The 22,330-nt window shown below is 43.2% G+C and overlaps 4 protein-coding genes across 7 annotated transcripts in view; 1 reads left to right on the top strand and 3 right to left on the bottom strand.

Moving 5' to 3' along the window:
* The first annotated feature begins 4 nt into the window (after nucleotides 1-4).
* LOC118391213 (chromatin complexes subunit BAP18-like) lies at nucleotides 5-3,761 on the top strand. 2 transcript variants are annotated; one of them, XM_052457934.1, is made up of 8 exons: nucleotides 5-253; nucleotides 633-727; nucleotides 805-906; nucleotides 1,185-1,414; nucleotides 2,032-2,133; nucleotides 2,274-2,418; nucleotides 3,158-3,230; nucleotides 3,601-3,761. In XM_052457934.1, the coding sequence occupies exons 1-6, from the start codon at nucleotides 233-235 to the stop codon at nucleotides 2,336-2,338; spliced, it is 615 nt and encodes a 204-aa protein (XP_052313894.1). In that variant the 5' UTR covers nucleotides 5-232; the 3' UTR covers nucleotides 2,339-2,418; nucleotides 3,158-3,230; nucleotides 3,601-3,761. The 2 variants fall into 2 exon arrangements, with proteins under 2 accessions (XP_052313894.1, XP_052313893.1); XM_052457933.1 differs by having other exon boundaries at nucleotides 6-253; nucleotides 2,274-2,414.
* A 692-nt stretch (nucleotides 3,762-4,453) lies between these two features.
* LOC118391211 (P2R1A-PPP2R2A-interacting phosphatase regulator 1) lies at nucleotides 4,454-8,649 on the bottom strand. The gene is made up of 9 exons (XM_035782369.2): nucleotides 7,898-8,649; nucleotides 7,672-7,756; nucleotides 7,531-7,587; nucleotides 7,256-7,302; nucleotides 7,129-7,180; nucleotides 6,929-6,996; nucleotides 6,788-6,843; nucleotides 6,128-6,212; nucleotides 4,454-6,035 (listed from the first exon to the last, which is right to left on the bottom strand). The coding sequence occupies exons 1-9, from the start codon at nucleotides 7,996-7,998 to the stop codon at nucleotides 5,918-5,920; spliced, it is 669 nt and encodes a 222-aa protein (XP_035638262.1). The 5' UTR covers nucleotides 7,999-8,649; the 3' UTR covers nucleotides 4,454-5,917.
* Nucleotides 8,650-8,761: 112 nt separating this feature from the next.
* On the bottom strand, nucleotides 8,762-11,824 carry LOC118391210 (P2Y purinoceptor 3). The gene is made up of 2 exons (XM_052457563.1): nucleotides 11,770-11,824; nucleotides 8,762-11,221 (listed from the first exon to the last, which is right to left on the bottom strand). The coding sequence occupies exons 1-2, from the start codon at nucleotides 11,822-11,824 to the stop codon at nucleotides 9,834-9,836; spliced, it is 1,443 nt and encodes a 480-aa protein (XP_052313523.1). The 3' UTR covers nucleotides 8,762-9,833.
* Nucleotides 11,825-14,439: 2,615 nt separating this feature from the next.
* LOC118391209 (schwannomin-interacting protein 1-like) overlaps nucleotides 14,440-22,330 on the bottom strand; it is a 15,653-nt gene continuing 7,762 nt past the window's right edge. The window contains exons 1-7 of one of the 3 annotated variants that reach the window (XM_035782367.2): nucleotides 21,222-21,491; nucleotides 20,165-20,379; nucleotides 18,068-18,201; nucleotides 17,866-17,944; nucleotides 17,617-17,727; nucleotides 17,369-17,486; nucleotides 14,440-16,887 (exon numbers count right to left, since the gene is read on the bottom strand). In XM_035782367.2, coding sequence (XP_035638260.1) covers nucleotides 16,793-16,887; nucleotides 17,369-17,486; nucleotides 17,617-17,727; nucleotides 17,866-17,944; nucleotides 18,068-18,201; nucleotides 20,165-20,371 — 744 coding nt within the window. In that variant the 5' untranslated portion in view covers nucleotides 20,372-20,379; nucleotides 21,222-21,491 and the 3' untranslated portion in view covers nucleotides 14,440-16,792. Of the gene's footprint in view, nucleotides 16,888-17,368; nucleotides 17,487-17,616; nucleotides 17,728-17,865; nucleotides 17,945-18,067; nucleotides 18,202-20,164; nucleotides 20,380-20,960; nucleotides 21,186-21,221; nucleotides 21,492-22,330 lie in introns of those variants that run through there. The other 2 variants (XM_035782366.2, XM_052457932.1) reach the window with 2 other exon arrangements.

Here is a 22,330-nt window from a genome sequence, read left to right as displayed (position 1 = left end):
TCGACTCTCGCGTGACGACAATCAGCAACTATAACTAGCAAATGTTTTTGAAATAGCTAAATGTAGTTTGCGAACGAAAAAGTTACACGTTGTTAAGTCGCTAAATGTACCGCCTTCTATGGTAGATAGCTTCCTCCTTACTAACGTTAGCTTTCTAAGATATAGTTGTTGAGTCGGATAGGAATCTAGCTAAGTTAGCTGGCTATCCAGGTGGAGTCAGCAGCAGCACAAAATGACTTCCGCCTCTACTAAGGTAAGAACTGTCAAAAGAGATCTTAAACAGTGCTGCTCAAATGTACTACTACTGATAATTATAATTTGTTGAGTGCTTATATTTGTCCTATTTCACACATGTATAAATGTATTTTACGCATGTGTGGAATTGAAATATATATTTTTCGCATATCCCAGCTCTACCCGAGACACCCTCGGAGAGTGGGGTCGCGGTGGCTAGGTTTAGTCACAACGGCGACCCTGGAAGAATTAGGGTTAAGTGCCTTGTTCATGGGCATATCGACAGATTTACTAGTTAACCATGGGCACCATGATGGTGTGCATTAGTCATACGACCCTAAGCTAATGCAGTACTATTGATATAAAGTTAAAATTGTCCATGCCTCTTTCTGTGACAGGTGGGAGAGATCTTCTCAGCCGCAGGAGCTGCCTTCACCAAGCTGGGTGAGCTTACCATGCAGCTGCATCCAGTAGCTGACTCCAGCCCTGCAGGGTGAGTGTGAACACTCACAGACACACACACATGACAATATGGGGATTAAGGTGTATTCTCTGTACTTCTCTCCCCAGAGCCAAATGGACAGAGATGGAGATCGAGATATTGCGTTCAGCTGTGCAGCGTTTCGGTGATGATCTGAACAGCATCAGCTCTGTGATTAAGGAGCGCACTGTGTGAGGACCCTTCTGTCCCCTTTTTTTCTTGCCATCCACATTTTTTTTTCTATCCTGCCACACTTTTGCTCTCTTTCTCCATCTATCTTTTATCATACTGCACCCACTCTTACCTGTCTTTTCCCACACTTTCATCCATTGATCTTTCATCTTTACTGCCTTCTTTCTAAAGAAGAAGTCTGGTGGGGTTAATAAATCTGTTGACAAATGATCTAATTTACAATGTATACATCTTGTATGAAAATCACATTACCAATCTGTTGCCTGCTTTAATGCAGAGCCCAGATAAAGACAACAGTGAAGAGGAAACTGTATGAGGACAGCAGGATGCCCCTCTCCTCAGACTCTCTCAAAAAGACCACCAAGAAGACCACGGTCACCATGGCAGCCGCACCAGCACCCTTGGCCCCCACAGTAATTGCTGTGCCCACCTCACAGGTTGTCCTGACAACAGGGCTTCAGAGCACCTCCCCTATGCCCCCTGCCATCAAGAAACAGAAAACCGCAGGTGAGGGGCAGGGAGGGGCAGGGATTGTGTGATAAATATTTAGTAGACTAGGTTTTCATCCATAGTCCAAGACATTTTTTTTTTTACATTTAAATTGTACCCCTTTTTCTCAAATTTTGTGGTATCCAATTGTTTAGTAGCGACTATCTTGTCTCAACGCGTACGGGCTCGGGAGAGATGAAGGTTGAAAGTCATGCGTCCTCCGATACACAACCCAACCAAGCCGCACTACTTCTTAACACAGCGCCATCCAACCCGGAAGCCAGCCGCACCAATGTGTCGGAGGAAACACAGTGCACCTAGCAACCTTGTTTAGCGCGCACTGCGCCCGGCCCGCAACAGGAGTCGCCGGTGCGCAATGAGACAAGGATTTCCCTACCCTAACCCAGATGACGCTAGGCCAATTGTGCCCCACGGACCTCCCGGTCGCGGCCGGTTACGACAGAGCCTGGGCGTGAACCTGCAGTACAGCGCCCTTAACCACTGCGCCACCCGGGAGGCCCTACCAAGACATTTTTTGTAGAAATTACTTGAACCTTTTATCCAATCGATACTTCTGATGGCTACTTTGAATGTGCAAGTTTATTAACATGTTTTCCCTGTCTGTCCGTGTGTAGATGTGACGCTCAGTGCTCTGAATGACTTGGATGTGAACAGCGACCTAGTGGACATTGAGGGACTGGGAGATGGATCCAACACCAAGCTCAATTTCGATCAAGGTGAATAATATCAGCTCCATCACTGACTCTCAATCAATATGGTTCACATTGTGTCATTATGCTCTGGTCACAGCTGAAAATATAGTTGTCTTCATCTGTTCTCTGTTTTGAAATCTGTGTGCCTCATCTTGTTTTCTCAGAGAGCCTCAACCTGGACTCCAGCCTCATCATGAACTCCAGTGACTTGCCCCTCTTGTCTCGCTGACCTCTAACCCCACTGTACCCGTGGGATGGAAAACCTGGAAAACCTGGGTCCCTCTATCACCAGAAAGCAGATTACAGTTGGTATCCTTGTTACAGAGCTATTTTGGACAGATTTTAGCAGATGTATTTCTATGAACAGACCCCCCCCCAATCAAGTGCTTCTCTATTCAGTCTGTGGCTTTTCTAGAGAAACCCTTCCATTTCACTCTGTGAAAAAGAAAATGTGTTGCGGTGCAGGGGTGCATTCAGTATACATTATACATTTGTTACGTTGCAGAATGGTTTGTACTGAACGACATGTTTCCCTAACACGTTCTTGAACAGACTTTGAGGTACGTTTTATCTGTTTGGTAGGTGTGGCTTGAAGCAATGAGTGAATATTTAAAGGGAAGCAGCAGGGTGTTCCACAACCTAGTTCCCTCCCTGTTTTTTCAACTGGTTGTTCAGAACACCACCGTTTCTGTTGCTTTAAGTATTTTCTTGTACTGAATGCAGCCATTGGGCATATTCATTAGGCAAATTCTGTTGAAAAAAAAATCTTGAAAGCAAACAAAATGAAACCGGGAGGGACTTACCAGAATCAGTCCAATAGAAACTCTTATTTAGCTCTCTACTTCCGCTGGGTTATTATACGGTTTCCGTAATGGAGTGAGTGTATATGTTGTGTACCACGGGTTGATATATTTATAAAGACAAGATATAGGCTAGCCAAGTATTATTTAAATGTTGTTCAAACAATGGTTGTGCATGACATGATTCCTTTTTATGCTGTTTAGTAAAATGTTAATATATATTTTTTTGTCTTTCACTGTGCTTGTAGAATTGTGACACAGAGGGTAGCAGTTCGACTGCCATCTAAGGTGGTTATAAAGAAAGCTTGCAGAAATGGACAGGTAACCATATCAAATTATCTATGGAGACAAAGGAAAGTCCACAGGTTTTCTGATATAATACAGTGACTTTTATTATCATGATTTTATTTATATATTTAAAAGTTGTACATTATTCCCCCCTAAAACTAGACACATTTTGTGTCAACTTTACAGGCATGAGAAAGGCTACTCGGAGGGAATTAATATAGTTTCTCTCGCTCTCTATTAAAAGTTCCATTAAAAAATACAATCCTCTTTTTATGTAGACTTTTCTCAAAGCTATTTACAGTTTGAAAATACTTGAATGGTCTGGCAGATGTGCTTTAGTTCCCTTTTTTCACCTCTTCTTTCCTTTCTCACCTCTCTCTTTCATCCTATCACTCTTCTTTAGGCCTCATTCTAATGTCCGTTTGAAAATCAGAAGAAAAAGGAGCCCTCTTAACACTGACATGTTGTTTTTGGAGAACAAAATTTAAGATTGTGGCTGATTTTTGTAAAATGACACTACAATGAAAAGGAATAATAAAAGAATCAAAGAACATCTGTAAATTATTATACACATTTTGTGTTTTAACTGACCACAGCACCAGTCAGATGGTCTCCTGGTTTGAGGTTTGCAATTGAGATGGCCAGATGAGGCCTCGGCCATCTCCTAGGTCTCAGACCCAGGACTTGTCTTATCTTCTACAGGCAGTGGTCTCCTTGTATGATAATGGGGGGGGGGGCGGGGTCAACTGCAATGAACATCAACAGGAGATTAAAATATTTTATATTTGGCTTCACATCATCTCCAACTCAATGTATTTCCCTCCCTATATAGTTCATCCTCTGCAACAGGATGGGATTGGTGAAACTACCACTGAATATTAGTGCCATTTGATTGCAAGTTAACCTCTGGCTAACTGCAGATACAATTGAGTAAGTTATGAGATAAGACATCTATTGATGTTCATGTAATTTAACCTTAGTATGCATTTACAGGATCTTCCCATACTCAGGAAATAGTATAAAATACATGTCGAAAGCCACCTTATATTTCTGTACATGGTGTATCAAAGATAATAATTTGGGGTTGGCAATGTGAGTTGATTGATGATCTACATTAAGTGTCTCAATCATACAGCTTTTGAGAGAAGTGAAACTGACGCTGGTTGTCAATTTAAACAATGTATGCCAGCGTCATAGAATATTTTGGGCCAAAGGAACCAAACTACATTATTGAGAACAACAAGTTAACATGAATAGAACTTAAAACAACTACAGTTTTTATTTCCCTCCAAATTCACTGATTGTCACTGAGGAAAAACAAAGTTTCTAAATCTGGGGTTAAGATCAGAAGATGACCCTCAACCCTTGCTGACCTAAGCACTTCTTTGAGACAGGACAGAGACCTGATGAGAAATGAACAAATTAAGCAACAAATATACAACGCAACAGCATGTCTTAAACAGGATCCCATTTGTGTAACAGCAATATTGATTAATAATGTGAAACTAATACTGTGCAAAATCTTAATTGGAAGTAGAATGTTCCATCCACAAAAAGGAGACAATTTAGAGAAAAGAATCTGTCTGTTGGTGTAAAACTCAGCTCTGGAAAGGGCATTTGAAGAGTATTACACATAGTTACTATCAATAACATTATTTGTTTTTGTATAAGACACTTCTCTAAGCAGCTTGTACTCTTATTTCACAAGTGAAAAGGTCTGGAGGTCACAGACTCATGCATGGGATTAAAAAACAGAACTTTCCCATAGATTACATCAACCCAAACAACATGATATACCCATGATGTCACTTATGATATTTCACAATATCTATGAGGGTCCTGAGCATGTACAACCATACCACATTACAGAAGTCAAATAATAACATTCATGTAATCAATGGGAAAATGTGATAACACCCCAAGGGCTACCCTTTTTAAAGTAGTATGTATGAAGAGAAAGGGTAATATCACGCACTACCCAGAGGACTGAGATCACCAGTCGAGGTCCCTTCTATCAAACTAAAGTTTACACACACCTGTCAAGAGGTGAGTATCCATGCCAATCTCTCATTAGGTTTAAGCCATAAAGGACCAGGACTGGGTGGGTCCTCTGGGCAGAACTTTGCCTAGGGATTCTATATCTACAGAACAATCCCCCTCAGCCAGAGAACCCACTCCCAGTCCTGCCTTAAAGGCAGCCCTGCTTATATCAGTATTCACATATTAATACACTATTCACATAGACAAACTGAGCCACCGCTGGCTTGACAGTCTGCTGTGACACCTTATCTTCATGTCTCATTTTTGAGCGCTTACTTCTGGACTATCAAAGAATACTGGACGATTGGGCCACGTTCAGTGGGATTACAACATGCCCTCACCATTACCCCTGAACACAACACAAAAGGCCTTTTAACACCTAACTTTGATATAAACAAAAGCCCAACAAGGAAAAGTATAGTCTCTTCACCCCTGACTTCCTTTGGCAGGGCATTTCATGCAACCTTCTGATTAACAAAGCACAGGTGCCAGTCTTTGTGTAACATCTATATATTATCTTGATTACAACTCAAGACATGATTACTTCAGGAGCCAAGGAATATGATGAGTTTCCCCAAGGCTCTGATGGTTTGAGGGAGAGGAGCGCTCTGATAGGCTGTGAGTAGAATCTAGGACTGACTGTAGTCCTGGTCTGTGATAGGCTGCTGGTGTTGTGGTTTCTAGATATTGGGCTGGTGAGAGGTGAATGAGGGGGGAGGAGACAGGTACAGGGTACTACCCTGGGGACTAGCACCACACACACCACCTGTAGGAGAGCCAGCAGATGCCTGAGTCACACTGGGGGAGAGGGAAAAAACAGGAAGTTAAAAGAGATGCAGCTAGCACCATATTCAAAAGTGTGCGAGAGTTTGAATGTCTCTAGTTCTCACCTGACTGTGTAACTAGTTCGGTGAGCAGGATCTGTTACCCCGGCAACAAACAGCTTCTTCGGCGGACCATCAGACTCCACTCCTCCTACATGACAGAACGACAGGATGAAAGAGAAGACAGACACACACACACACACACCAAGGCTGAGTAAAGTAAGCACCATTCTTTTTTATTTAAACAATTTTTTTACCCCTTTTTCTCCCCAATTTCCTGGTATCCAATTGTTGTAGTAGCTGCTATCTTGTCTCATCGCTACAACTCCCGTACGGGCTCGGGAGAGACGAAGGTTGAAAGTCATGCGTCCTCCGATACACAACCCAACCAAGCCGCACTGCTTCTTAACACAGTGCACATCCAACCCGGAAGCCAGCCGCACCAATGCGCCGGAGGAAGCACCGTGCACCTGGCCACCTTGGCTAGCGCACACTGCGCCCAGCCCGCCACAGGAGTCGCTGGTGTGCGATGAGACAAGGACACCCCTACCGACCAAGCCCTCCCTAACCCGGGCTACGCTAGGCCAATTGTGCGTCGCCCCACGGACCTCCCGGACCCAGGGACTCTGGGACCTCCCGGACCCAGGGACTCTGATGGCACAGCTGGCGCTGCAGTACAGCGCCCTTAACCACTGGTAAGCACCATTCTTGAAGCACTGTTCTTACCTTTCCTTTTCAGTGGAGTCAGGGCAGGCCATCTCACAGTAGAGCTGACTGTTGGCCTGGCAGTGAAGGGACACTGTGTTAAATAGGATAGCTATAAATCTACACAAGTTAGTTTGTCAAGCAATGTGAAATTCAACTCACCCCCTAAACCTCCGAGTTGGACTAGGGGACGAATTGGGTGTGATACCACTGTCCGGTAAATGGAATCCCTGTGAAAGACAGGACGAATATAAGTAATGAGAACTCTTTATCCATCCATTTATTCATCATCTATCCATCAATCCTCTCCCCATGCTTTGGTATAACAAAGCACTACAGTCACATGCAGAGGGAGTACTCACCACTGATGAATGGTCATGCCAGTGACTGACAGGAGGGACCAGGTTGGAATCACTACAACAAAAGAGAAAACACAGTTAGAGAGAGAGAGAGAGTGGGTGTGTGTGTGTGTGTGTGTCACTACCTTACCTCAGTCTCTGAAGACTCCCCCTGAGTGTCATCTCCATATTCTCTTCCTTGAATGAAAATACACACTTTCAGTCAGTGGTCATACACACATACTACAGTGTGCCACACACACTGAAACACCAATGTGAGCATTTACATAAGATAACCTCACACTGAACTGTAATAACACACTGGCTAATGTATAAGCAAACACTCAAACCAGCATCATTACTCAAAGGCAGACATTTGCACAAATAGAGGGAAGAGGCCCACAATATCCCTAACCTTGTCCTCACCTGCCTTTTGTGGTCTGGTCTCTCACCACCCAATGAGAAAGGGGACAGGGGGACGGCCTATGGAATCAAGACTGAATGTATTATTGTTGGTCTGTTGATGGAGTAACTGACAGAATACTGAATGATCACACACACACTCACCAGAGAAGGACAGCTGGGGTTGACAGAGACACTGCTCCGTCGATACCGGGGTGAAATAATTGGACTGAACACTGTCATACCATCGCTGTTATGTGGAGGGAAACAAACAAAAAACTCAGAATCATTCCAAGGCAAACATATTACAAACATGACTGCAAAATTCTAATTTCATAAATGACAGACAGACAATTCTATTTCCATCAAGTAGAATATAAATTCCACTAACCTGACACTCGTGATCATGGGGGCGCTGTTCGATCTACGAAGAGCCCCGCCTCCGCTCCCGGCAGCTGCGCCTGCGCACTGGTCCACTTCCATTCGTTCCATTTCTTGAAGTCACCGGCCTCCAGCCTGGCAGCGCGAGCTGCTGGCCTAGGAGCGCACAGAGGCGGCGTACGGCCCTACTCTATCCGGGTGAAAGCCCGACCTGCAGGCCTCACACACAAACCTTTCGGTCCAATTCAGAGCAGCTAAATCAGCGGGAAATGTCCTTGGTGTCTTCCCTCTATCTCATTTTTGTTAGATGAAGTCAGACTTGGCACAAGTTACAGCAAGCGACTATTCGTAACTAGCTAACCTTATAAAGTACTCAAATGCAATTCCTGTTGTCGCACAAAGGCTAAACAAACACATACTTGACCAATACTGTCAACGAGAGAGAGATATCCCTTACAATAACTTTTAAGGGAAATTAGGTTAGGCGGCCAGTTGAGACGTGACTTTTTAGGGTTAGCTAGCTAGCTACAGTAGCTAACCATTAACACTCCAATTTGGCTAGGTAGCTAGTAGCTAACCAGTCAGAGAATAAAACAACAGTCCTCAACAAAACATTTGCGTCGTTGAAAAGTTCCATCCTCCGGTTAAGTTGTGCATTGCGTCCTCAACGAAATCGACAAAATATCCCAAAAATGTAACTATCAAAATATAACTAATTGACAGATTTCACAACATAGTCCTCCACCAAATAGAGGCACTTCGTAATCTGTCATAACAGTGCCTCTCCCTGGTTAGATATAATATTGCATGAAGGAGATTCACTCCAACAAGGCTGTAGAGACGAATGAGCACCTCGCCTGACTGCATCACTTTTTCCAAACAGATTTTAATAGTAAACATACAAGATAAGGTTTGGATAGGGGTTGGGAATAAGTCCAGGTTTTTAGGGTGAATATGAGGCTGGTTTTTGCCCCTAGGGGTGGTATGCCTATTAGGTTGAAATACAATGGTTTGTTATGGGGTGTCCAGTCCCCTAGCCCAGTTGTAATTCGAACCCTGTACTGGATTACAATAGTACATCAAAGTTGATTTTATAACAGCTGAAATCAGTGACTGTGCAGTTGTCCTTCTATAACAATTACTGTGTTGAATTGGACTATTGAGACTTCCTCCATGGTTTCCTCTAGCATCTAGGATGTTTAGAGTGTTCTGACTGTGCTATTTGTGCTGGCTGCTGCTACTGGTCCTATGCCTACAGCTTTTTCACACACGCTTTTCCATTAACAGAGGCAGGGGAGGGAACAGTAGTCAGCAATAATATTTGTGGTCCAGGCTTCGTGGGTCACTGGCTGCTGATAAGCAGGGGCAGAGCTGCTTACTGTCCCAGCCTGCGTTGTTGCAACATCACATTTTATACACCAGCTGTCCTCTGGCCTGGAGAAAGGGGTGGAGGGACGGTTATGACTGGGAAATGTATGAATGGAGGTTGTGTGTGTGTGTGTGCGCGCCTTCCCAAAATGTGTGAGTGATTGAGAGGGACAGACATGTTTTGTAAATTAATACAGAGTTTAAAGATGTGTGAGGGTGTCAGATTAAGCAATGTGCAGTGTTAGAGGACCAGATAAAAGGGAGGCTCATTAACCTACCTCTCTTAAAGATTGGCTAATTATCACAGGACACTCCTTGTAATAACCCGTCTTTGTTGGCTGGTGATCACACAAATAAAGTTAAACACGAACAAGAAATAGACCACACTGTTCAGGAAGATAACTTGACCTGCATTTAATGTCAACATGCCGACTGAGAAAGTAACAAATGTAACAAGTCCAAATGAAATAAAGTGCAAAACTACTAGGTGTCCCAAATAGAAAGGTAAAAAAAAAATACACACACACACACAAATGTACACTTAAACGATTCCATATTTGTTCTGAACATAAAATCTCCTAAAAGACAATCCCAGAAGACTTTGACTCATTGTCTCGACGAATCTCCCCCTCCTTCTTTTCCGTCTTCTTTTCTCTCTTCACCTCCTCCTTCTCTCCCACTCTGTCTTTCATCAGGATCCTCAGTGGCCAGAGAGAGGGGTTGCGGTGGTGGTCATGCTGACTGGCCGTGTCACAGCAGGGGACACTCTTGTCTCCAGTGAGGAAGTACAGGAGAGCGTTCAGCCAGGCATTACAGGAGGCCAGTGGCCTAGTGACCTTGTAGCAGATAGAGATTGTCTTCATGGCATTGCATCCTCCCATCTGACCCCTCCTGAGGAGCAGGAATAGTGTCCGGGTAACGTGGAAGGGGAGGAAGCAGAGTGCGAACAGGAGAGTGATGGTGATGATGGTTTTGATGGACTTGCGGCGCCTGCGGATGTAATGGGAGTGCTGTGAACTGGAGATGGAGATGGACGTTCTCTCCCTGCGCCCTTCTGACCCCCCACCACCTCCCTCCTCGTCTCCCCCCACCTGGGAGCTGGATGGGGAATGCAGGGTCCTAAAGATGGTCCTGACTACCTGGGAGTAGCACCATGCGATGATGGTGAATGGGACGAAGAAGCCCAGTAGGTGCAGGACGAGGCCATACGGGACGTATTCTGCAAACTCATTATCAATAGCATCATCCCAACAGTTCACAAACACATTCGGCCCACCACCGACTACATCTCCACCCCCCTCCTCCTCAGATCCATTCCCCCGCTCTCCTGCCCTCCCTCCACCACCTCCTCCTCTCACCACATACCCCGTCTGGGCAAACCTAAAGATGGGACACGTAAGCATGAACACCACCACCCACACCATGGCGCAGGTCCCCCTCACAGCCCGCCTGCTCTCCAGGGTGATGGTCCTCATGGGGTGGCAAATGCCCAGGTAGCGGTGGACGGAGATACAGGTGAGGAAGAAGATGGAGCAGTAGAGATTGAAGTAGAACAGGAAACGCACCAGGCGACACATGAAGTCTCCAAACACCCAGCGGTCTTGCAGCATGTAGCTGGCCACCAGGAAGGGCAGAGACAGGCCGTACATCAGGTCTGTGGTTGCCAGGTTCACCATGTAGATCAGAGACGTGGTCCAGCGGCGGGGGGCATTGCCGTGGCGACAGCCACCATAGCGACGGCAGGAGCGCACCAGGACAACGGAGTTAAGCGTCAGGCTGAAGAAGAAGGTGAGGGAATAGCAGAGAGGGAGGAAGATGTACTTGTAGGACTCGTCAATACTGCAGGGGAGGGGGAGAAAGGGGGGGATGGGGTGAAGGAAGAGAGGGTCTCTGTCACAGATGTGCTCTCTGTGGTGTTGGAGGCTTGGCTTATACTCATGGCTGACTGTGGTTGTTTTTCTCTCTTCTGCAGCGTCTCATGTTCCTTTTTCATCAAGCCTTCCTTGGGGCAAATTCTTCTGCTTGTCTAGTGTTCCTGTCATTTGCTCTCTCTCAGGTGTGGTTGTCTTCTAAACTGTTCTCTCCAGGTTTGCAGATAGTTTGAGGGAAGGAATGTTCTCTGCATAAGGGAGAAAACAAGTGCTTTAGTTTGGAAATACTCACTAGAAATGTTTTTAGCTGATTGTGGACAATTCTCGGTCTATTGGCTCGTCAATCAGTAACACACTCTTCCGGAAACTCTCCATTCATCCATACTGCATTTCTGATCTACTTTGACCATGAGTACACTCAAGCCCATGTTTTGGAGTAGATTGATCCACTGTCCAAGAATGTGACATATTTTGAATGTTTATGCTAAGTATCAAGAATGGAAATGGGACCAATGACAGTGGGTTCTTCTTCTGTGTTGTTGTGCACAGTGTGTGTGTATTTGTATGTTTGTTTTCTTTAGAGGATGCACGTAAATTAATGCTAAATCAGTTGGAAAATGTTGTTTATGTGCTCAATGTTTACCTTCCTCATGTTTATCTTCCATGTTGGGAGTGTTTATCACACAGAACTCTCTCATGGCCTTCCAGTGGAAGATAATTGGTTGAAACTTGGTTTAGTTATTCCAGAAGCCTTCACTTGTATCTCTTTCTAATAACAAGTGGATTGGAACATTTAAAGGAGCACATTACCTCTTGGTGCAGGGGGGGTGTGTATTTCATGGGAAGGTGCAGCAAAAACTGTCTTGGTCCCGATGGACCTCCTATGACCTTCGCTGGTGCTGTAAATAATTAATATCCATTCATTCAGACAGATATGCAGAACGGAAACCCAATACAAGCAACTGCAGGCGCTTCAAATGACGTGTATTGAACATATTAACCATTTTGTAAAATAATGTGTGGAAATTGGGTATTTATAAAAAATATGTTTTATTACAGCAGTAAGGAAAATATTTATTCATCATCCTCTGCATGTTTGTGGGGATGGTGTTGATATTTTCACTTTGTTGTAATAATTCACGTTATGTATATTTAATGTGTGTACAAAGCAATGTCTACAGCAGAGTATTATTATCTGTTAGGTTTAAAGTATAAATATAATATCTTACCTGGTTTTCTGGTGATATAGATGTATTGTCCTTTGTTTTTCACTTTAAAAAATACCAGCCTGTTTCTTCTCCTACTTTTGTCCCCGTACCCATTGAGCTCTTCAGTAAAACACTGCTAATATGTAACATTAACTTCCGCTTACCTTTAACACACTCATATATCTCTATTTTATTCCTCTCCTCCTCCTGCTCTCTCTATCTCTCCTCTGGTGTGGGTTAGTCATCCCTGACTCTGTTGCTCAATTATCCCTCCTCCCTGTTTTACTTTATCCTCGTCAATACCCTCCCTCTCCCTCTATTTTTCTCCTCGAAATCATTAGTGCTGAGCTAGTCAAGTGAAGGTACGCAATGGTACACACACACACACTCATTTGCTTGCTCGTACGCATGTACACACACTATAGATTCAAACAAATAAACGAAAATCTTGTAGTGACCAGCTGGCAGGTGTCTTCACTGACATTTCCAACATGTCCCTGATTGAGTCTGTAATACCAACATGTTTCAAGCAGACCACCATAGTCCATGTGCCCAAGAACACAAAGGCAACCTGCCTAAATGACTACAGACCCGTAGCACTCACGTCCGTAGCCATGAAGTGCTTTGAAGGGTTGGTAATGGCTCACATCAACACCATTATCCCAGAAACCCTAGACCCACTCCAATTTGCATACCGCCCAGACAGATCCACAGATGATGCAATCTCTATTGCACTCTACACTGCCCTTTCCCACCTGGAAAAAAGGAATACTTATGTGAGAATGCTATTAATTGATTACAGCTCAGCGTTCAACACCATAGTACCCTCAAAGCTCATCACTAAGCTAAGGATCCTGGGACTAAATTACCTCCATCTGCAACTGGATCCTGGACGTCCTGACGGGCCGCCCCTAGGTGGTGATGGTAAGTAGCAACACATCTGCTATGCTGATCCTCAACACTGGAGCCCCACAGGGGTGCGTGCTCAGTCCCCTCCTGTACTCCCTGTTCACCCACGACTGCATGGTCAGGCACGACTCCAAAACCATCATTAAGTTTGCAGACGACACAATAGTGGTAGGCCTGATCACCGACAACGTCGAGACAGCCTATAGGGAGGAGGTCAGAAACCTGCCCGGGAGGTGCCAGAACGTAACCAAGACTAAGGAGATGATTGTGGACTACAGGAAAAGGAGGACAGAGCACGCCCCCGTTCTCATCGACGGGGCTGTAGTTGAGCAGGTTGAGAGCTTCAAGTTCCCTGGTGTCCACATCAACAACAAACTGGAATGGTCCAAACACACCAAGACAGTCGTGAAGAGGGCACGACAAAGCCTATTCCCCCTCTGGAAACTAAAAAGATTTGGCATGGGTCCTGAGATCCTCAAAAGGGTCTACAGCTGCAACATCAAGAGCATACTGACTGGTTTCATCACTGCCTGATACGGCAATTGCTCGGCCTCTGAACACGAGACACTACAGAGGGTAGTGCGTACGGCCCAGTACATCACTGGGGCTAAGCTGCCTGCCATCCAGGACCTCTACACCAGGCAGTGTCAGAGGAGGGCCCTAAAAATTGTCAAAGACCCCAGCCACCCCAGTCATAGACTGTTCTCTCTACTACCGCATGGCAAGCGTTACCGGAGTGCCAAGTCTAGGACAAAAAGGCTTCTCAACAGTTTTTACCCTCAAGCCACAAGACTCCTGAACAGGTCATCAAATGACTACCTGGACTATTTGCATTGTGTGCCCCCCAACCCCTCTTTTTACGCTGCTGCTACACTCTGTTTATCATATATGTATAGTCACTTTAACCATATCTACATGTACATACTACCTCAATCAGCCTGACTAACCGGTGTCTGTATGTAGCCTCGCTACTTTTAAAGCCTCGCTACTGTATATAGCCTGTCTTTTTACTGTTGTTTTATTTCTTTACTTACCTATTGTTCACCTAACAACTTTTTGCACTATTGGTTAGAGCCTGTAAGTAAGCATTTCACTGTAAGGTCTACCTACACCTGTTGAATTCGGCTCACGTGACAAATAAACTTTGATTTGAGCTAGCAGCATTACAGACACACACACAGTGACAGCACACAACATGAAATAACTAAGGTTTAATGAATGCAAAATAATTTTTTAAAGTAAATACTGAAAAATACTTCAGAGACAAAAAAGTTAAATGTTACTTCAGGGCACTCATCCCCTTCCCATAGCTATGAATCTGCTATCACAGTTCATTCTTCCATCAACCTACAAATACACAAGATTGTGAAAGTACGACATATAATAATTGCCTGACAAGGCACAATAGGTCATATGGCCAGGAGTTTTTCCTGACTATATGACTTGAACAGGAAAGAGGGGGTCAGTAACTAGAGCCTGGTGTTTGCTACTGGTGAGGTCACATGGTCAGGAAAATCTCTTTTACCTAGACATAATGAATGGAACAAGGCAATTCCACTCCAGCATGGCCCAATTTATTTTTAGAGTATCTCAAAATGTTCTGGCAATTCTCACATAAAAACTTAATTGAGATGAAGGATGTTTAACGTGCCTTATACATTGTATCACAAACCATTTTTTTTGAAAATCATGATGAATGTGGCCATTTTAGGCTCTTTTAGACCCTATAAACTGTGAAACGTACACGGTACAGCCATCTTGGTGTAATTGTACTCCTTATAGTGTGCTTTAAAATATGGATTACGGCTGTATTCTGAAAAACAAAAATCCCATTAATGTATTCAACATTAAAAATATTATCAACATCTCAAAGGTACCATTTTTGATTTAGCTTATTTTTAGGCATCTTGTTTACAACAATATACTCTTCAAACACATATTTCGAAGGTGGGCTCTGCTAATTTTGAAGAAATTATCAATTTAATACATAGAAATTGACATTGGTTAAGGAAGGACCTATCACAGTTCCTTTTGAATCAATTTTTCCTTTCACTGTGTTGATGGTGCTCATAAAATTGTTTATAACTTTAAAAGTAGCAGAGAGCCCACTCTGGAACGCTGATGTACTTGTAGAGTATATTGTTATAAACAATATTTCTAAAAAGGGCCTAAAATGACCACTATAATCATTTTCCAAAAAATGGTGTGTGTCACAAATGTAAAAAGCCTATCAAACATTCATCTTCCCAATGACGTTTCTATGTGATAAATGCCAGAACAATCTGAGATACAAAATTATTTTGGGGCTTTGCTCACATGGAATCACACAATAGCAGCTTTGTGGTTTCCTATGCTGATAGTGGTTATAGTTATGGACGCAAACCACCTAGGTATATCACAAGAGTCAACATACATGTCAATACCCAAAGGCTTATAGGCAATATAAGTGGACAATTCCCTTACATCAGCAACTATACAAGAGGATAATTCTCCTAAATTAGAAACAAAGAAGCTTCTCCACCAAATTGTTACAGGACAGCTCCCTTTAGCCTGAATATGTAACCCCTTAGCTTGTTTTACACAGGCTGTTAAGTGTAAAATTCCCTTACATTATTAAGTCAAGGATATTGCAATTTTTACACAATGAAACTTGTGGAAAATCTGGTATCCCTCAGATATGTAAATGGTTTAAACTATGGCTGTGAAGATTCTCCGTCTGAAGGTTCTCCCAAGAAAAATATTATTTTTCTTACCACTGGCAATGGACTAGGAGTCAGATATTAGAAATGTTTCAAACATCACAAATGGCTTAAACTCCTCTTTCTGATATGAAATGTTTTTTGGTAATTACGTGCATGCGTACATCAAAATAAGTCCTAATACAGTACTCTCTCCACTAATGATGATAATGAAGATTATGCTGTTCGAGATCAGGGGGGGTGATGAGGAGAAAGTTATCCATCAAATGTATTTATAAAGCCCTTTTTACATCAGTAGATGTAAGTAGATACAGACACCCTGCCTAAAACCCCAAATAGCAAGCAATGCAGATGTAGAAGCATGGTGGCCAGGAAAAACTCCATAGAAAGGCAGGAACATAGGAAGAAACATACAGAGGAACCAGGCTCTGAGGTGTGGCCAGTCCCCTTTTGGCTGTGCCGGGTGGAGATTATAAGAGTACATGGCCATTTAAGGCCAGATTGTTCTTCAAGATGTTCAAACATTCATTGATGACCAGCAGGGTCCAATAATAATCACAGTGATTGTAGAGGGTGCAACAGGTCAGTACCTCAGAAGTAAATGTCAGTTGGCTTTTCATAGCTGAGCATCCGTACCATGCCTGTGTAATGTGGATAGCATTATGATGCCGGTCCAAGATGGTGCTCATTAGTGTTCATCAACATTTCTCCTTTTTATAGAAGAATCATATGTTAAGTAGGATATTATGGCAACACTTCTGACAGTCTCATAGTGGCATATCTTGGACAGCATCACTTTATCCACTGTTGAGCACAATGTCTTCCTGTCCTGTGCACCTGTGGGTAAGGGTTATGTCAGATCCTGTACGTCCAGGAGCATGGCGTCCTGTTTGGTTCTCAGCTGGTCCCTTATCAACAGGTGACCCACCAACTCTGAGCTCAGGTCTGCAAGAATAGAATAGAATATTACTTTGCACAAAAACATATAGATCCTAAATCACAAAAACCGTACAGCAAGCACTCACCTGCCAGTTCATTTACTGACACATTATTACCATGTAATAACCACCTTTTTTTCCCCATGTAATGACTACGATTTCCATGTTATGATCATGATTTCCATGTTTTTTAAAATGTTTTATCTAACCTTTATTTAACTACATTTACATTACATTTAAGTCATTTAGCAGACGCTCTTATCCAGAGCGACTTACAAATTGGTGCATACACCTTATGACAACCAGTGGAACAGCCACTTGCATCTAAATCTTGTTGGGGGAGAAGGGGGGTGAGAAGGATTACTTACCCTTACTTACTAGGCAAATCAGTTAAGAAGAAATTCTTATTTACAATGACGCTCTGACCACTAGGCTACCTGCCGCCCCATGTAAAGACCATGATTACCATGTAATGACCGCCTACTGACCGTGTATGTCGTGGTTGAGTGAGGTCCTGAGGGAGTTGAGCTGCTGTATTGAGCAGGTCTGCAGATCACAGCGTTCCAGATGCGTCCTCTTAGTGATCACACTACTGCAGGCAAGGTGCTGTGACACACAGGAATTCTTTACACATACCAATCCTTACCTCTCTCCCACCACATGCCCACTGTTCACCTCTATTTCTTCCAACCCTATTTCTTTCACTCCACAGTCCACACTTCTCCATTCTTCTCACCTCCTCTTTCTGTTCAGCTAACAGCTTGTTTTTGAGCGCACTCAGCGCGGCCCTCACTTCCAACTTCAGGCCAGAGGGGTGGTAACCATAGCTACCTGGTCCTATAGAACCCTGACAAACAGGAAACAAAACAAACGCATGGCATGGGTACATATGCATATCTTCATATTTGACCCTAGAGTGCCGCAATGTGTGTAGGTTTTTGTCCCCGTTTTGCGCTATACTATAAAACAGGAGGGACTCGCTCACTTCTTTGACAGCCCCCTCCTCATCCTCACTCTCACTGTTGTTGATGTAGCATAACTGTAGATTTTTTTGGTTGTGGAATCTACAATAAGAAAATAAAAAGCCAAAAACAACATGAACACTTAAAAGAGAACATACATTATATGGTTTCAGAGAATAAAGAATGAAGTTGAGAATTAGATGGACTGTTTTTGACTTTTGTTACCTAGACGAGACGACCGTGACTCGACATCTTCCGTAGTCCTCCTCATCCTCCCATTCATCTTTCCTCCACAGCCCACCCTGCCTCTCTTCCGCCCAGCCCCCTGACACACTCCCCTGTTCCGACCCACTCGTACTCTGAAAGAGAGGAACAGAGGGAGGGATCAGGGATGGAGGGATGACATGGGAGGAGGGAAGAGGTGAGATATGTGGTAGCGGGGGAGTTGAGAGTGTAAGCAATAGGTGTCATTAAACCCATCATCGCAGTCTTTTTCAATGCCGGTGGATATTATTAACATGTATCAAGCAAAGAGAGTAGGATTAAGTTGCCCCTAAATGCCGATGGGCACTCTGACTATTTGCATTGACCCCCCTTTTTAATTTTTCAATTACATTCTTGCACTGGCTCTATGCACTCACTAGACTCTCACACATACTACACTGACACTCCAACTACACTCCAACACACACACTTCACATACAGTGGGGCAAAAAAGTATTTAGTCAGCCACCAATTGTGCATGTTCTCCCACTTAAAAAAATGAGAGGCCTGTAATTTTCATCATAGGTACACTTCAACTATGACAGACAAAATAATCTAGAAAATCACATTGTAGGATTTTTAATGAATTTATTTGCAAATTATGGTGGAAAATAGTATTTGGTCAACAACAAAAGTTTATCTCAATACTTTGTTATATACCCTTTGTTGGCAATGACAGAGGTCAAACGTTTTCTGTAAGTTTTCACAAGACTCCATGCTGTTGCTGGGCAACACAGACTTTCAACTCCCTCCAAAGATTTTCTATGGGGTTGAGATCTGGAGACTGGCTAGGCCACTCCAGGACCTTGAAATGCTTCTTACGAAGCCACTCCTTTGTTGCCCGGGCGGTATGTTTGGGATCATTGTCATGCTGAAAGACCCAGCCACGTTTCATCTTCAATGCCCTTGCTGACGGAAGGAGGTTTTCACTCAAAATCTCACGATACATGGCCCCATTCATTCTTTCCTTTACACGGATCAGTCGTCCTGGTCCCTTTGCAGAAAAACAGCTCCAAAGCATGATGTTTCCACCCCCATGCTTCACAGTAGGTATGGTGTTCTTTGGATGCAACTCAGCATTCTTTGTCCTCCAAACACGACGAGTTGAGTTTTTACCAAAAAGTTATATTTTGGTTTCATCTGACCATATGACATTCTCCCAATCTTCGTCTGGATCATCCAAATGCTCTCTAGCAAACTTCAGACGGGCCTGGACATGTACTGGCTTAAGCAGGAGGACATGTCTGGCAGGATTTGAGTCCCTGGCGGCGTAGTGTGTTACTGATGGTAGGCTTTGTTACTTTGGTCCCAGCTCTCTGCAGGTCATTCACTAGGTCCCACCGTGTGGTTCTGGGATTTTTGCTCACCGTTCTTGTGATAATTTTGACCCCACGGGTGAGATCTTGCGTGGAGCCCCAGATCGAGGGAGATTATCAGTGGTCTTGTATGTCTTCCATTTCCTAATAATTGCTCCCACAGTTGATTTCTTCAAACCAAGCTGCTTACCTATTTTAGATTCAGTCAGGATTTTTTTCCCCTCATTTTGTCTGTCATTGTTGAAGTGTACCTATGATGTAAATTACGGGCCTCTCTCATCTTTTTAAGTGAACTTGCACAATTGGTGGATGACTAAATACTTTTTTGCCCCACTGTACACTGCTGCTACTCTGTTTGTTATCCATCCTGATTTCCTAGTCACTTTTACCCCTACCTACATGTAATATTACCTCACATCCCTGCACATTGACACGATACTGGTACTCCTTGCATACAATATAGCCTCATTATTGTGTTACTATTTCCTTTTTTTTATCCTTATTTGACCATTGTATTTGTTTGTCTTACTTTTTAACTAATTTTGGGGGGAATGGCTCATAAATAAGCATTTCACGGTAAAGTCTCATCTGTTGTATTTGGACGCATGTGGCAAATACAATTCCATTTAATCTATGGTCAGTGTTGTGTTGTTCCTGATAATTATTAAGGTCAGGGTTTGGGGCGGGTAAGCTGATCTCAGAACTGTCACAACATCTTCACACTCCCTTCATGCCCGCTGACCTTTGCCCTTTCTCTCCTCTCCTCCTCCTGTTTCTCCAGTTCAGCGATCCTCAGGCTCAGGTCTTCCCAGTGCATGATGGGTAGGTCCTGGTCGTCCTCAGAGGACTCTCCATTCTGACGAAGTCGCCCTGCCCCTTCCCCAGCAAACGGCTGTGTCTCATCACTCTCCTTCTCCTCCGCTGTCTCCTTCTCCGTCTCTCCCTCCATCCTTCACCCTGTTGTGGTGGGCAGATGGCAGAGAAAGGGAGGCCAAGGAAGAAGATTTGATTAATTTTAATTTGGTATAAAGTGATTCACGGTGGGTTGTCTCTGATAAATAAATACAGTTTGTTTATCAATTAGCAGCTGCCAACACCATTATACACTGTGCACAATTTTACAATAGGATACCAGGATACTCAGGGGAAAAAAACAAAAGTATTGCTTAGAGACGTTGGGAAACACTTGGCCTGAACTGTAGGAGAGACTAGTCTATTTCCTAATAGTGAATTGTTTACCTTTCCCATCAACTGAACTAAGATTACATGCACTAGACTACACCCAAAATTCCCACTTTGTTTTAAAAGCTGGAAGTCAATAATTTTCAGACTCGCTATGTCTGACGGTAGAACGATTGCGCTCAGATTTCTTGCCATGAATGTGCTGGAAGGCGCGCACGACACGAATACAAAGTAACTCTTCTCCATTGATATTTAACTCACACACACACACACACACACACACACATCGTTGAAGACTTGTTGTTTACAAGTTGAACATTGAAAGGGGCGGGTGGCAAGCGGATACTTTGATTTACCTATTCCAGACCGCGGTGCAGTTTTCCTATTCCCAACATCGCGGTCTCCTTCTCTTGTTTGTGTCTTTTAAAATTTGATAACGTACGGTTTCCCAGTGGTGTATCGTTTTAATAGCCCACAATAATCTATTCACTTGATTAAACTCTTCCTTGAAGTTAAGGAAACACCCTGCCTGCCTGCCTGTCTTTCTCCCGTACCCCTTCCCTTTCCTCCCGCCCCCTCTTTCCTCTGAGACGTTCCCACAGATTTTTAACCTCTACCTTCTGCAGCAGGGGAAATACGACCGCTTCCTACATCCAATGCGCCACCAGTTGAGCCCTCGGTGCATATCCCGTTTAATTATTGTGGTGTCGGATTCCTGTAAGGGTTGACATTACATGCAATATCCATTTAAGATTAAAACGAGCGGGTGTGATCTGACTCTGGTCCTACATTTCGATCGGGAAACAATGTAAAGGAGAGTTCTAAGAAAGGGTTAGAATATACTCTTAGGTGTCCAATTTCACAATTTTTGGAGATGACGATTCAAACCAGATGGGAACACCCGGTGGGAAACAGAAAGTCACGAGGATTGCTTTTAGTGACAGTCAAATGCATTATAGCGTTTGGCGAAAAAACGTAAACATCTCAATTGTTTTTCAAATAATATCATTCTTTATAAGGGACATGTAAAAAATATTAAAATAGTAATTTAATAAAAAGTGGACAATTTGGTTCTATTATTTTCTTGTAATTTTTTATTTCCGTGAAGCTGGGCACTTTTGACATTGGAAACACATTTTGTAAAGTTAATTAAGGATTATATTGAAATACAATATTCAAAAAAATATTTAATATTGATTAATGTGACAATAAGATATTTCTATTTACAATAAGTGAAATAAACTTAGTCGGTGCATTTGTTATAGACTACTAACATGACTTTATCTAGGATTGTGGATGAAAATGTATATATTACTTACATTTACAATACATAATGTCAAGGTAACATTTCAGGAGAGAAGACCTATGTCATTTTGTCCATTTATCCAAAGCTTTCAAGCAGGGGCGCAACTTTGGTTTTAGAAGTGGGAGGGATATTACTATTATTATATATTTTAAAATCTAGCCAGATAAACACTCAAAACAGCCAACTCGACCGCTTGGAAGCGTCCGCATGGACCTAAAGTATACCGTTGCCTCGTTTGTATCACATTCCAATTATAAAACTGGGGGGTGACAAAAATGAAATTTCAGTAATTTCCTATTTTCTACTCCCCTCTCCCAACCTGGTCTAAGAGCATTTCATATTATTGTGTATTCTGTACGTAAATCCGTCCCACTCCATTTGTATGATATGTTGCGTTTCGTATGGTATTGTAATGAACAA

The sequence above is a fragment of the Oncorhynchus keta genome, chromosome 12, assembly GCF_023373465.1.
Source record: "Oncorhynchus keta strain PuntledgeMale-10-30-2019 chromosome 12, Oket_V2, whole genome shotgun sequence".
Classification (NCBI taxonomy): domain Eukaryota; kingdom Metazoa; phylum Chordata; class Actinopteri; order Salmoniformes; family Salmonidae; genus Oncorhynchus; species Oncorhynchus keta.
The sequence above is the reverse complement of the archived record's forward strand: the minus strand, read 5'-3'. Positions and strand labels throughout refer to the sequence as shown.